General features: G+C 42.3%; 1 protein-coding gene across 2 annotated transcripts in view; it reads left to right on the top strand.

Moving 5' to 3' along the window:
- Positions 1 to 12,999, top strand: part of LOC134638517 (UDP-glucuronosyltransferase 2A2-like) — a 28,889-nt gene that overhangs the window by 14,032 nt on the left and 1,858 nt on the right. Inside the window, exons 3-7 of one of the 2 annotated variants that reach the window (XM_063489206.1) lie at positions 403 to 1,029; positions 1,189 to 1,337; positions 1,481 to 1,612; positions 1,993 to 2,080; positions 6,258 to 6,477. In XM_063489206.1, coding sequence (XP_063345276.1) covers positions 403 to 1,029; positions 1,189 to 1,337; positions 1,481 to 1,612; positions 1,993 to 2,080; positions 6,258 to 6,477 — 1,216 coding nt within the window. The remainder of the gene's footprint in view (positions 1 to 402; positions 1,030 to 1,188; positions 1,338 to 1,480; positions 1,613 to 1,992; positions 2,081 to 6,257; positions 6,478 to 12,999) is intronic. The other variant, XM_063489207.1, reaches the window with a different exon arrangement.

Genomic DNA, 12,999 nt, shown 5'->3' with positions numbered 1-12,999 from the left:
ATCCTGCTGTGTTGTGCATGTGTCACAAGATATACTTAATATTATACTTAATTAATAATGATCCTGGAACCAGAGGCAGACAGAGAAAGACCTGAGTCATCCGCAGCCACCCTAGGGTACTGGGACAGGTTAGAAATCAGTCTTGTTTCTCAGTACAGTCAACTTTACTATGACTACCTTTTAACCCATTGTGATAGCACAGACAGATATAAGTCAGAGTTCAGATTTATTGAGTTAATAATTATCTTTCCTGATATACTTTCACCAAAGAATCAGACCACGGGTAGTTTTCCTGCTGACATTCAGACACCATGGATCTGCGTCTCTCTGCCTGCATCCTGCTGGTACTTTGTGCGACATGGAGTGCAAATGGAGGAAATATTTTGGTGTGGTACACCGAAGGCAGCCACTGGATAAACATGAAGCCTGTTCTGGAGACGCTGGTTGACAGGGGACACCAGGTGACTGTACTGGTCCCGAGCTCATCAATGTACATGAACACCAATGAACCCTCCCGCTTTCGCTATGAGCCCTTCAGCGTCTCTTTCTCACTGGAGGCTATAGAAGAGTTTCTAGAAGAGTACCTCCGATTCTCCATATACGAAATTGATTATATGAGCTACTGGGAGATCTACATCAGATTCATTGACTTGATGAAAACTGAACTGCAGTTTTCTATCCAGTTTTTGGACGGTGTGGTGAAATCAGAAGTCGTCATGAAGAAGTTGAAAGAGGGAAATTACGACCTTCTCTTGGCTGACCCCATCTACGCTGGCAGTGACTTGGTAGCAGATATTTTGGGAATCCCACTCGTCTTCTCCTTGCGCTTCTCTATAGGTAACAACTGGGAGAGGCATTGTGGTCAGATGCCTACTCCACCATCCTTTGTGCCCGGTGCTATGAGCAAACTCACAGATAAGATGGACTTCTCAGAGAGAGTGTGGAACTTTCTCTTCTACGCTCTTCAAGACATCGTGATTGATCACACTTTTTGGAAAGTATTAGACAGATATTACTCTGATGTCAAAGGTGAGCAAATAGGCATGAAGCACTAATTTATAAAACTATTTAAAATTTGCTAATACTGTAAACGCAGTGTTTTAATATCCCATCAGATCTGATTTAAAAATATGTCCTGTATGAACTATTGATGATACGTTAATGTCCTTTACTTATGCACTGCAACAGGAACTCCCACCAGTGCCTGTGAGTTGATGAGCAAAGCAGACATCTGGTTAATCCGAACCTACTGGGATTTTGAATTCCCTCGTCCTTTCCTCCCCAACTTCAAATATGTTGGTGGGATCCACTGCAGACCTGCTAAACCTTTACCAGAGGTAAGGACACTCAACTATTACCATCTGATTAATCATTACATCACAGAATATTCCTGCCAGGAGCAGTGAAGCCATCAAAATGTTGAACAAAAATGAGAAAACAGCTGGTTGTTGGCAGTGGGATAATATTCGACTTGTTGCAGGATCTGGAGGAATTTGTGCAGACTTCTGGAGATGATGGCATTGTGATCTTCACTTTAGGATCCATGATCAACAACGTCACTGAAGAGAAGGCAAACATGATAGCCTCGGGCCTCGCTCAGATCCCACAAAAGGTCAGAGGATAATCTTTGTTTCAGCTGTAATTAATTTGTGTAAAGCATGGAGTAGTTTTTCATGTTTCAGATAACCAGTTGCAGAGTGCTCGACTTCTAACTACCAGAACTACCAAAACTACCATTTTTTTAATGACATTGCAGACTGTGGACATTTTAGGCTCCATGTTCTTTGTGAGAATCAGCCATCTCCAATTTACATCCCTCAGTTGTTCCCATACAGGGTGTGAAAAGTCAGATTTTGTCTGCGGTTGATGATTTCTAATGACAAGTCTTGAGATGTCCCCTACCCTTCAACTGTTGAAAAATTACATTACAATATAAAACTAGCATACTAAAAAAACAATCATGTTAGCTAAGAAATGTCTTACTGTTTATAGGTGCTGTGGAGATATAGAGGAGAAAAGCCAGAAAGTTTGGGTGCCAACACTAAAATATATGACTGGATCCCTCAGAATGACCTTCTGGGTAAGTAATGTGGGTACCAATCACAGATGAATAACGGATCAATAGATGATGGGCAGTATAGAAACGCTGATTCCATAAAAAGTTATCTTAGCGAAAACAGATTCCACAAAGATGGCAAATTTGTATTTTTTTAACTATACCTAGAGCTTATTTTGCCACATTCAACATCAAATTTATTATTGGAGGCTGTGAGCATTTCTTATATTAAAAACAAGGAGAACTGGATGAAATATGATTTTCTCACAGATGAAATCATGATTATGTGTTGCACGCTGCACTAACCTGCTTTGTTTAGTTCATTTTCTCCAAGCTGTTCCACTATAACAGATGTCTATTTAACATGCAAGTTAAATTTCAGCTTAAATCACTTCTTCACATTTATTGACATCCCCAAGTAGTCCACGTGTGCAATAAGAATAGAATAGAATAGAATAGAATAATCCTTTAATTGTCCCACAAGGGGAAATTTGGTTGTATCAGCAGCAAAAACACACATATACAAACAGAACAGGACACAGAACAGAAGCACAATTTTTACATATTTACATCATGGACAATAGCTACCAGAGCAGAGTACTGTACAGTTATTTAAATTAGCGTACACATAGTGTGAAAACGGAGCAGGATACTGAAAGATGTTTAAATAGTTAAGAATATTTAGAATAATTAGAAAAGTGCAGATTGTTTATTGTACCTGTGCATTAAAAAGTAGACATGTAACTTCCAATAAGTTAGTGTATATATAAGCTGAGAAAAGTAATGTGCAAGTTATAACAGTAGAAGTTGTTACAGCGCTGATGTAGGCATCTGTGTTTGTTGGGAGCAGTTCTGATTGTACAGTCAGGGAGGAAGGACCTGCGGAAACGCTCCTTCATGCATCTAGGATGCAGCAGTCTGTCACTGAAGCAGCTCTGCAGTTCAGCAACATTTACATGCATGGGGTGGGAGACTCTGTCCATCAGAGATGTTATTTTGGCCAGAGTCCTTCTGTCTCCCACCACCTGCACTGGGTCCAGGGTGCATCCCAGAACAGAGCTGGCCTTCCTGATTAGTTTATCCAACCTCTTCCTCTCAGCTGCCGATAAACCGCTGCTCCAACATACCACACTGTAAAAAATGAAAGATGCCACCACAGAGTCATAGAAGGTCTTTAAAAGCGCTCCCTGTACTCCAAATGACCTCAGCCGCCTCAGCAGGTAGAGTCTGCTCTGACCCTTCCTGTAAAGAGCATCAGTGTTATGGCTCCAGTCCAGTTTATTATTCAGGTGAACACCCAGGTACCTATACGAGTCCACTATCTCAATGTCCACTCCCTGGATGTTCACCGGTGTCAGTGTGGTGGGTCTGCGTCTCCGGAAGTCCACCACCAACTCCTTGGTTTTTCCGGCGTTGATCAGCAGGTGGTTCTGCTGACACCAGTCCACAAAGTCCAGAGTCCACTGTCTGTACTCTGAGTCATCCTCACCTGTGATGAGGCCGACTATGGCAGAGTCGTCAGAGAACTTCTGTAGGTGGCAGCGTGGGGAGTTGATGGAGAAGTCTGCAGTGTAGAGGGTGAAGAGGAACGGTGCCAGCACAGTTCCCTGTGGGGCCCCCGTACTGCAGACCAGCGTGTCAGAGACACAGCCCTGTGACCTCACATACTGTGGACGTTCTGTGAGGTAGTCCAGTATCCACTGGGACATGTGGTGGTCCACTCCCGATAGCTCCAGCTTGTCCCTCAGAAGTCGTGGCTGGATGGTGTTGAAAGCACTGGAGAAATCAAAGAACATGATCCTCACAGTGCTTCCAGGCTTCTCCAGGTGAGTCAGAGCTCGGTGCAGGAGGTAGATGATGGCGTCCTCCACCCCAATGCCAGGCTGGTAAGCAAACTGCAGCGGATCCAATGAAGATCTCACCAGGGGGCACAGATGGTTTAGAACCAACCTCTCGAGGGTCTTCATCAGATGCGATGTCAGGGCTACCGGCCTGTAGCTGCTGAGGTCCTTGTGATGGGAGGTCTTTGGTACCGGTACCACACAGGAGGTCTTCCACAGCTGTGGTACTTTCCCCAGTGACAGGCTCAGGTTGAACAGATAACCTAGGATGCCACACAGTTCATCTGCGCAGCACCTCAGGAGTCTGGAGCTGACGCCATCTGGACCTGCAGCCTTACGCAACTTGATCTTGCGAAGCTCGTTCCTCACTTGAAGTGCTGAGATGGAGAGAGGGGGTCTTGGGGGAGGGGTGTGTATGTTGGAGTCCACAGAAGCCGGGGGTGGGTGTAATGACTGGGAGCTGGGAGGTGTGAAGCTGAGAGGTGTGAAGTCCTGAGATGAAGGAGATTGCAGCAGGGGGGACGATGCTGTGGGAGGGGTGGGTGGTTGATCAAACCTATTAAAATATTTATTTAGGTCATTCACCCACCCCAAGTCTCCTGCAGCCTGGGGGGTTGGTTTTTGTCCTGAGATTGTCTTCAGGCTGTTCCAAACCCCTCTGATGTTGTCTTGTTGCAGCTGCTCTTCCATCTTCCTCCTGTAGTTTTCCTTCCCCTGCCTTATCTTCCATTTCAGCTTCTTCTGAACAACTCTCAGCTCCTGTTTGTCTCCAGATCTAAAGACTCTCTTCTTCTCCTTGAGGAGAGCCTTAATTTCAGGATTTATCCATGGCTTGTTGTTAGAAAAACACCTTACCTTTTTGATGGGTACAGTGTTGTCCACACAGAAGTTCATGTAATCCGTAATGCAGTCTGTGATGCTGTTGAGGTCATCCTCCAGGGGGCTGCAGAGGTTGTCCCACACAGTAGAACGGAAACAGTCCCTCAGGGCCTCTTCAGTTTCTGCCGACCATTTCCTTACTGTGCGTTTCACAACTGGTTCTCTGTGTACTAGAGGTTTATACACAGGCTGGAGATGAACCAGATTGTGATCTGAGCCCCCCAGGGGAGGGAGAGGTGATGAGCTGTATGCCTCCTTGGTGTTGGCATACAATAAGTCCAATGTTTTATTGTCTCTGGTGTGGCAGGTAACATACTGGGTGAAGGTGGGGAGAGTGGAGGACAGGGAGATGTGATTAAAGTCCCCAGAGATCAGGAAAAGAGCCTGAGGGTGCTGTGTTTGGAGTCTGCTGGTTACAGTGTGCAGGACCTCACAGGCTGCTGCAGCGCTAGCAGAGGGCGGGACATACACAGCTATCATAATCACGTGTGTAAACTCTCGCGGTAGATAGTACGGTCTCATGCTAACCGCTAGCAGCTCAATGTCCTTACAGCATAGCGTCTCTTTGATAGATAAATGCCCAGAGTTACACCATCTATCGTTCACAAACACAGCCAGACCCCCTCCTCTCTTCTTACCACTCTCCGTTGTTCTGTCGGCCAGAACAATCAGATGAAAACCATCCATGTTTACGTGTGAGTCCGGAGTTAGCGCAGTTAGCCACGACTCTGTGAAGCACATCAGGCTGCACTCCCTGTAGCTCCTCTGATGTCGGGTAAGGGCTGCCAGTTCGTCTACTTTATTGGGGAAAGATCTCACATTCCCCATAATAATAGATGGAATCGCTGGCCGGTACCTCCTAACTTTACTGCGACGCCCGATCCCGGCCCGAGTACCGCGTCTCTTCCTCCTCACTTCGCGGGGGATGTTAGCTTGCTCGGCGGTAGGCATGGTAGCGGAGGCTCCGAGGGCTAACAGCTGATCCCTGCTGTAAACAATGGGAGGTCGGACCTCCACGCGCTCTCCGGACAAAGACGCCGTAAAAAATGTGATAAAGAACACCATTGTCCATAGAATTCTGAGCTCCATTGTGGGGGACAGCACTCCACAATAGAAAAACAAAAACAAAAAACACAAAAACAACAGAGAAACATATATTAAAGAGAAAAAGGGACTCGGTCAGGTCGGAGCTGCTGATACTGGCTGCCAGCTCGGAGCGGCGCCGGAAGTAGTAGTAGGCAATAAGTAACTAAATGTTTAATGGTTTGTTAAATGGTTATTTGACATGTCTTAGGTCACCCTAAAACTAAAGCTCTCATCATTACGGTAAAGTTCACAGTAACACTGCCAACTAAGACTTTTTTTATATTTTAAAGACTCAAATCAGCTCGAAGCACTTGTTCAGGTTTATTGAAACCTTTTTGCTGTCCAAGTGTAAAAATCCTACTCCAGATGTTTCATGGTTATTTGACATGTCTTAGGTCACCCTAAAGCTAGAGCTTTCATCACTCATGGAGGTACAAATGGGATTTACGAAGCCATCTACCACGGCGTTCCCATTGTGGGCATCCCCATGTTTGCTGACCAGCCAGACAACATGGTCCATATGAAAGAAAAAGGAGCTGCAGTTATTCTCAACGTGAACTTCATGACGGCTGAAGATCTTAGAGACGCAATCAACACAGTCATCAATGACAAATCGTGAGTTCTTTGAACTATCTGTGCTTTTGATTAGGATTTGAAAGTATAGATTTTATAGCAAAGATAAATGTGGGTTCAAGAGTATGAAAAGTATGAAGGCCAAGCATAACATACCTTAAACCAGAATTATTTGCAATTTCAAGTCACAGTGATCAACTTACACTGAACACAATCTGGTCTTGGTTTCTCATTTGTTTATTTATTTTTTAATTTATTTGCAGTATGTTTTGGGGTGCTTTATAGAGCCTTTGCAAGGCAATTATTATTTTTAATAAATGTAAGTTGTTATGCTGTACCTTACTAAAACCACTGACCCCTTTATTGTCACTGGAATGTGCATGTATTAATTTGGCAATACAAAAAAGGTATAAATGTTTTGGCAACACTTTATAACACAAACTACAAATATGGTGCAAGTACGCTGTACTTAAATGCATTTTGTGGGCAACAAGTCAGGTTTTTGCAGGAAATAATGAAAGAAGTACACTGTAAGTACCCTGCACTTTCTGGAATGCGAGCCATATTATGGAGTCACCTGTGAAACAATCAAACAATTACACTGTAGCACCCACAACTAAGGCACAAGTAGCCTTTAATTACATGCAAAGTTGTGTACCAAGTCAGGTTTTTGCAGGAAACAATAAAATAATTACACTGTTAGACTACAAGTACCCTGTAATTAAGTGCAATTTTCGTGCAACATTTTTTTAGTTACACAATAACACAACCCATGCCCCACAAAGCACAGGGTACTTGTTTCATTGTTTCTTGCAAAAACCAACATTGTTGCCAGCAAATCTGCAAATTGCACGTAAGTGCGGGGTACTTGCATCTTATTTGCTGGTCGTGTTAAAAAGTGTTAGCAATCCTTTACACTGATGGAATAGAAGAACACACACCAAGAATACCTATTCACACAATCAAATTAGTTTCACTTAAATCTGCAACAAACTAAAGTTATTTCCATGTCTCTTATTAGGCTTTGAGACCATGACATTTAACGCTGAATTCGATCCAGCTTGGAGTCTGAGCTCTAACATGCAGCCGTCTCCTTAGAAATAAACAGCAGCACCGAGACTGCACAAAGTGATTAAATTATTAACTAGAGATAAGGGCTCTTTACAATAAATTTCAAGATTAATGATTTTCTGTGCCATTAATCTCTTGCCTCATTTAAGAGTTTATTCTTGAGGTTTTATGTTCTTTAGAGATTTTTAATAATTTTAATAATTTTATCATCATCTGATGTCATCTCTGACTGGAGTATTTGGCACTCAAAGGGATCATTTCATACAGAAGCAGAGTCACATGACCCACAAAACACCTCTTTTTGTGTGAGCGCACACAGAGCCTGAAGCTGAGAATATTATTTTTCTGCATCATAGGAGAATTCAAAAGACAGATTGACAGCATATCATAAAGGTCTAATGAGCATAAAAGTTCAAGTACCACAAGTTTTTTTTGTTTGTTTTTTTTAAATTTATCTCTTTATTCTGATTTTTTGATATAAAAAAAAACACCAACACCAACAACACCAACAAAGGCAACACAATAAGCAGTCTGAGACATGTAAAAGGAAAACTAATAGAGTATGATAAATAATTGGGTCTACCAGCCATTTACACATTTGTCCTGACAAACCCAACCTGCCATTGGAGCGGGGCTGCCCCTCTCACTATAGTTTCCCTCAGATCATCAGGTAAGTAATCAATTGGAGGGCGCCATATATCCAAAAAGATATTGTCATTACCACTTAGTTCTGCACACAGTCTTTCCATTAGTAAGAGTCTAAAGATTTCTTTATACCACTGAGTTATTGTTGGTGGTTTTTTATTGATCCAGTTGAAAAAAATACATTTTCTTGCCAAGAACAATAATTTACATAGTAGTTTATATATTTTTTTATCTGGACATTTGTTCAGAGTTGGCAGCCCCAATAAATACTGAGCTGGATCTTTTTGTATTCTGCTTTTAAATATACCCTTTAATTCTTTTGTTACACAGAGCCAGAATTTTGAAATTTTTGAGCAAGTCCAAAGACATTGCAAGTAGGTCCCTGCCGCAGATTTACATTTAGTACATTGTGATGACTTACTCGGATCAATTTTATTTAGAAAAGTAGGCGTTCTATACTGTCTATGTAAAATGTTATATTGTGTTTCTTTAATCTGTTATTAAGAAATAATGAATGCACAGATTGTATGCACTCACTCCATACATGATCATCACAATGACACTGGAGGTCTCCCTCCCAACTCCTGATAAGTTTTCCAGTATTATGTTTGTTATGGCCTTGTAGTGTATTGTAAAACTGTCTTATAGTACTTTTATCTGCGTTTAAATGTAAAAAGAAATTTTCAATGGGTCCTAGTTGCATTGTATTGTGCAAAGTATCAAAACTTGAAGTAATTAAGTGACAGGCCTGTAAAAATGCAAAACAAAATCAATTTGATGTATTCCATATTTCTTTTGGACCTGCTCAAAAGACATACAAACATTCCCATTAAACAAATCACCAACCACACGTATTCCTGCACAAAGCCATCTCTGAAATACTGCACTTTTCATTCCAGGTGTAAAGTGCCGATTATTTATAAAAGGTGTTAGATAACTCGGTATAGGATTACTTTCAGTGTATTTGTTCATATCACGCCATGTTTTTAAATAAGCATCAATCATTACTTTGTTGTGGTTTTTAATATATTTACTCACTAGTTCACTTAAGAGATTAAATAGCGAACATGTCCACGCATCTAGGGGATTCTCTGTCTCTTTTAGATATGTGTGGATCCATTCATGTATAACTTTACTATGGCATAACCAGTTATAAAGCAAAATGTTAGGAAAGGCAAGATCCCCTTTATCTTTGGGCAGCTGTAACGTTTTCATACTTAATCTGGCTTTCTTACCCCTCCAAATAAACCTTGACAGGTCTTTTTCAATTTCTTTTACCGTTTTTTTGGTAAGACTTATCAGGAGCATTTGCAAAGGATATAAAAGCCGTGGCAACACATTCATTTTAATTAAATTTATTCTGCCCATCCAGGAGACTGGGAGATCCATCCATCTAGAAAGATCTTTTTTGACGCTTTTGTGAACTATGTCTATATTCTTTTTCAATATAGTTTTTGTATTAAAATATAGTTTTTATATTTATAGTTTTTATTTAGTTTTTATATTAGGTGAAATGTATATCCCCAAGCACTTAAATCCGGAACCAGACCAGGTAAATGGGATGCTACATGTCATAGGCAAATTTCCCAGTGGCATAGCAATAGTTTTGTTCGTATTAACCTTATACCCAGACAGATATCCAAAGGTTTCTATAGTAGACATTACAGAAGGTATAGAATTCTGGGGATTGGTGACAAACAACAGAACATCATCTGCGTAGAGTAAAATTTTGAATTCAAATTCATGAATTTGGTATCCAGATATACTTTGATTATTTCTAACGGCCTCAGCCAGTGGTTCAATTGCTAAAGCAAAAATTAATGGTGAAATCGGGTCCCCCGTCTTGTTGATCTTGTAAACAAGATTCTGAGGATTTAATACCATTTACTACAACACATGCTCTTGGGGTGACATATAACAATCTGATCATATCTATAAAGACCTGCCCAAGCAAAATTTCTCCATCACAGCAAACATATATGTCCACTCAGCGCAGTCAAAATACTTTTCCGCATCCCCATCCCCCTTTTCCCCCCATCCCTTGTGGAGTCGTGTATATGGGAGTCCACGAGGGATGGGTATTACATGTTTTTATGATTTTTTTTAAAGATAACACTTTTCTAAGCTTTAGTGACCTGTCTTCTTTGTAAAATTTGCGCTTGTATCATTTCTTCCGCTATTTTCAAATAAGACACTGTGCATCTTCTATCTTGGAAGACTTATTTGAGCTGAAGTCTCACAGTAAGGCTCTTATAACATAAATATATACCTTAATTAAGACATGGGGCAATTACTGAACCCCCCCCCCCCCCCCCCCCCCCCCCCAAAAAAAAAAATGCTTCCAGTTGGGAACAGGACCTGGGCCTTAAGTTTGGGAAAGATTACTGGGACAAAGTAATTGACAGAATTCATACCTCGTCCTCATGTGCAAGACTCTCCCTTATTCAGTTTAAGACGGTATACAGATTGCACTTCTCAAGATCTAGACCAGTGGTTCTCAAACTTTTTGCAATGAGTACCACCTCATAAAATATATGGCTCTTAAAGTACCATGCTTATGACCGACATTAAAGTACAGTAATATATTCCTATTTAACACCACATACAGTTTACACAAGACAATTTTATGTCTTATATGAATGTTATTTATTTAAACTGTCATAAACAGGATGTGACGAGTGATAATATAACAACTGTACTGCATTAAAACATTCACAGCAGGTGGGATATCCAATCTTTAAGTGATGACCCGATGAACCCTGATTCCGGGTCCAAACTACTCTGCATTTATTAAAGCTGTTTTAATGCTTTTTATTTTGTTCTATTTATTTTGAACAAGCCCCTAAAAACAGTCAGTGATCACTGTCGGCCTCTCTCGGTTTTTATTACTGCTAATCATTTTAAAGCTCAGTTTTTAAAACCTTACGATGTAACTACAGCCCAGCCCATGCTGCAGAATATTAATGACTAACCTTGTATTGTGGATGGATTATCTCAGTTTTTCTCCTGACTGAGGTTTGGTCCGTTTACAGCATCCAGCCTTTCGATTACATTTGTCCCTAATCATCAGGAACTCTCTCGTCAACTTTTATCGAGTTGTAAAAAGTTAGCGATCATCCTCCAGCTTCACTGTGTTTATGTTATGCTAAAGTAGCTGTGTAGCTAGCCACCATGCAGCACATAATTATATACCAGCTAGCCCAACTTCAGTAACCCTACAAACGTCACTGCTCTTTTGTTTTCTGTCTTCATTTATGTTGGAAGTGAGAGCTGTACGTTTTAACTTTTGCTGTTGCGGTTAAGCTGCCGGAATTTTGGCTTCACGACCCTCCTTTGTGGTTCGTGCACATCGAAGCTCAGTTTGCTCTTCGTGGCGTTTCAGCTGACGACACGAATCACTATCATGTGGTAGCCTCGCTGGATCCGCTCTCCACCCACTGTGTGATGACCCTCAACCCAAGGGAAATACACCGCTCTCAAGGCACTGCTGCGGTGCTACTCCCTCTCCGATGCAGAGCGGGTCAATAAACTCTCTCTCTAAATGGCCTATATTTGTATAGCGCTTTACTAGTCCCGAAGGACCCCAAAGCGCTTTACACATTCAGTCATCCACCCATTCACACACACATTCACACACTGGTGATGGCAAGCTACATTGTAGCCACAGCCACCCTGGGGCGCACTGACAGAGGCGAGGCTGCCGGACACTGGCGCTACCGGGCCCTCTGACCACCACCAGTAGGCAACGGGTGAAGTGTCTTGCCCAAGGACACAACGACCGACACTGTCCAAGCCGGGGCTCGAACCGGCAACCTTCCGATTACAAGGCGAACTCCCAACTCTTGAGCCACGATCGCCCCGCAAGGCCTGGGTGATGGTACAGCTCTCGAGCTCATGGAGGGTATGCTGTCCTTGCTAGGAACGGACGACGGCGGATTCCTCTTCCTCCGACAGTTGCCGGTGCGAGGTGGTGTAACAGTCACAATGGTGTGGTGTCATCAGTTTGTGCCACTGCTCTCTCTCTGGTTTTATGTGGACATGTGCTTGCACGCTAGTGCATGAGGAGAGACCTTTTTTTTGTTTTTCTCTTTGTTTGCAACGCTTGGGTTGTATGAACGCTGGGAGTTATGTTGTTGAGCCGCAGCCGTTCAGCCGGGCTTTTATATGGTTGTTGAAGAAGGCGTATTAAAGAACCACTGTGGATTACCGATACCAGCGTGGGTGTGTGTTCTTCCGACTAGCCTGCTAGGTGTTTTGCCGCCTCCTCTCAACCACGCAACACAACCCAACGTTACAAAATGGCGCCCGAACATCTTCTCTTGGACCTCAGTGTGCAGTATCTTCGAGCAGCTGATGATTGGTACATAAAAAGGTACGACGCGGCGAAGTGGATGTCCTCCATGTTTCGCGGGAACGGACCAAGCTGGCCTGGACGTGGACGTCGGGAGGATCAAAGGGTCGCGGCGGTGCATTTCCATGGCAACGACTGGAGCCGCTCCAGTGCTGTTTGTGGACTGTGGTGCCGTTCTTTGTTTGGCCTTTTCGCTGTGGCTCCATTGGATGTGCGTGGACCTGCTTTTCCTGGGCGTGGGTTCGATGCAGCTTTGCCATAGTTCCTGGATTTGCATTTTTTTGATGTATTTCGTGTTGGTTACTGTTGTAACATGACTGTTGTTTGAGTTTTCTACAGTACTTTCTGGTACCGTTTTCAAATATTATGCTGACTGTTACAGTTTTTGAAAAGAAGAAAAAGCTACGAGAAAGAGGGAATTTCATTCTGTAATTGTCCTGGCTATCCTAAGTTTATTTTATTTCTATAACATTTATTTAAATGGACATTCACCATGT

The sequence above is a fragment of the Pelmatolapia mariae genome, linkage group LG12 (genome assembly GCF_036321145.2).
Source record: "Pelmatolapia mariae isolate MD_Pm_ZW linkage group LG12, Pm_UMD_F_2, whole genome shotgun sequence".
NCBI classification, from domain to species: Eukaryota; Metazoa; Chordata; class Actinopteri; order Cichliformes; family Cichlidae; genus Pelmatolapia; species Pelmatolapia mariae.
This window is presented reverse-complemented; position numbering and strand designations above follow the sequence as displayed.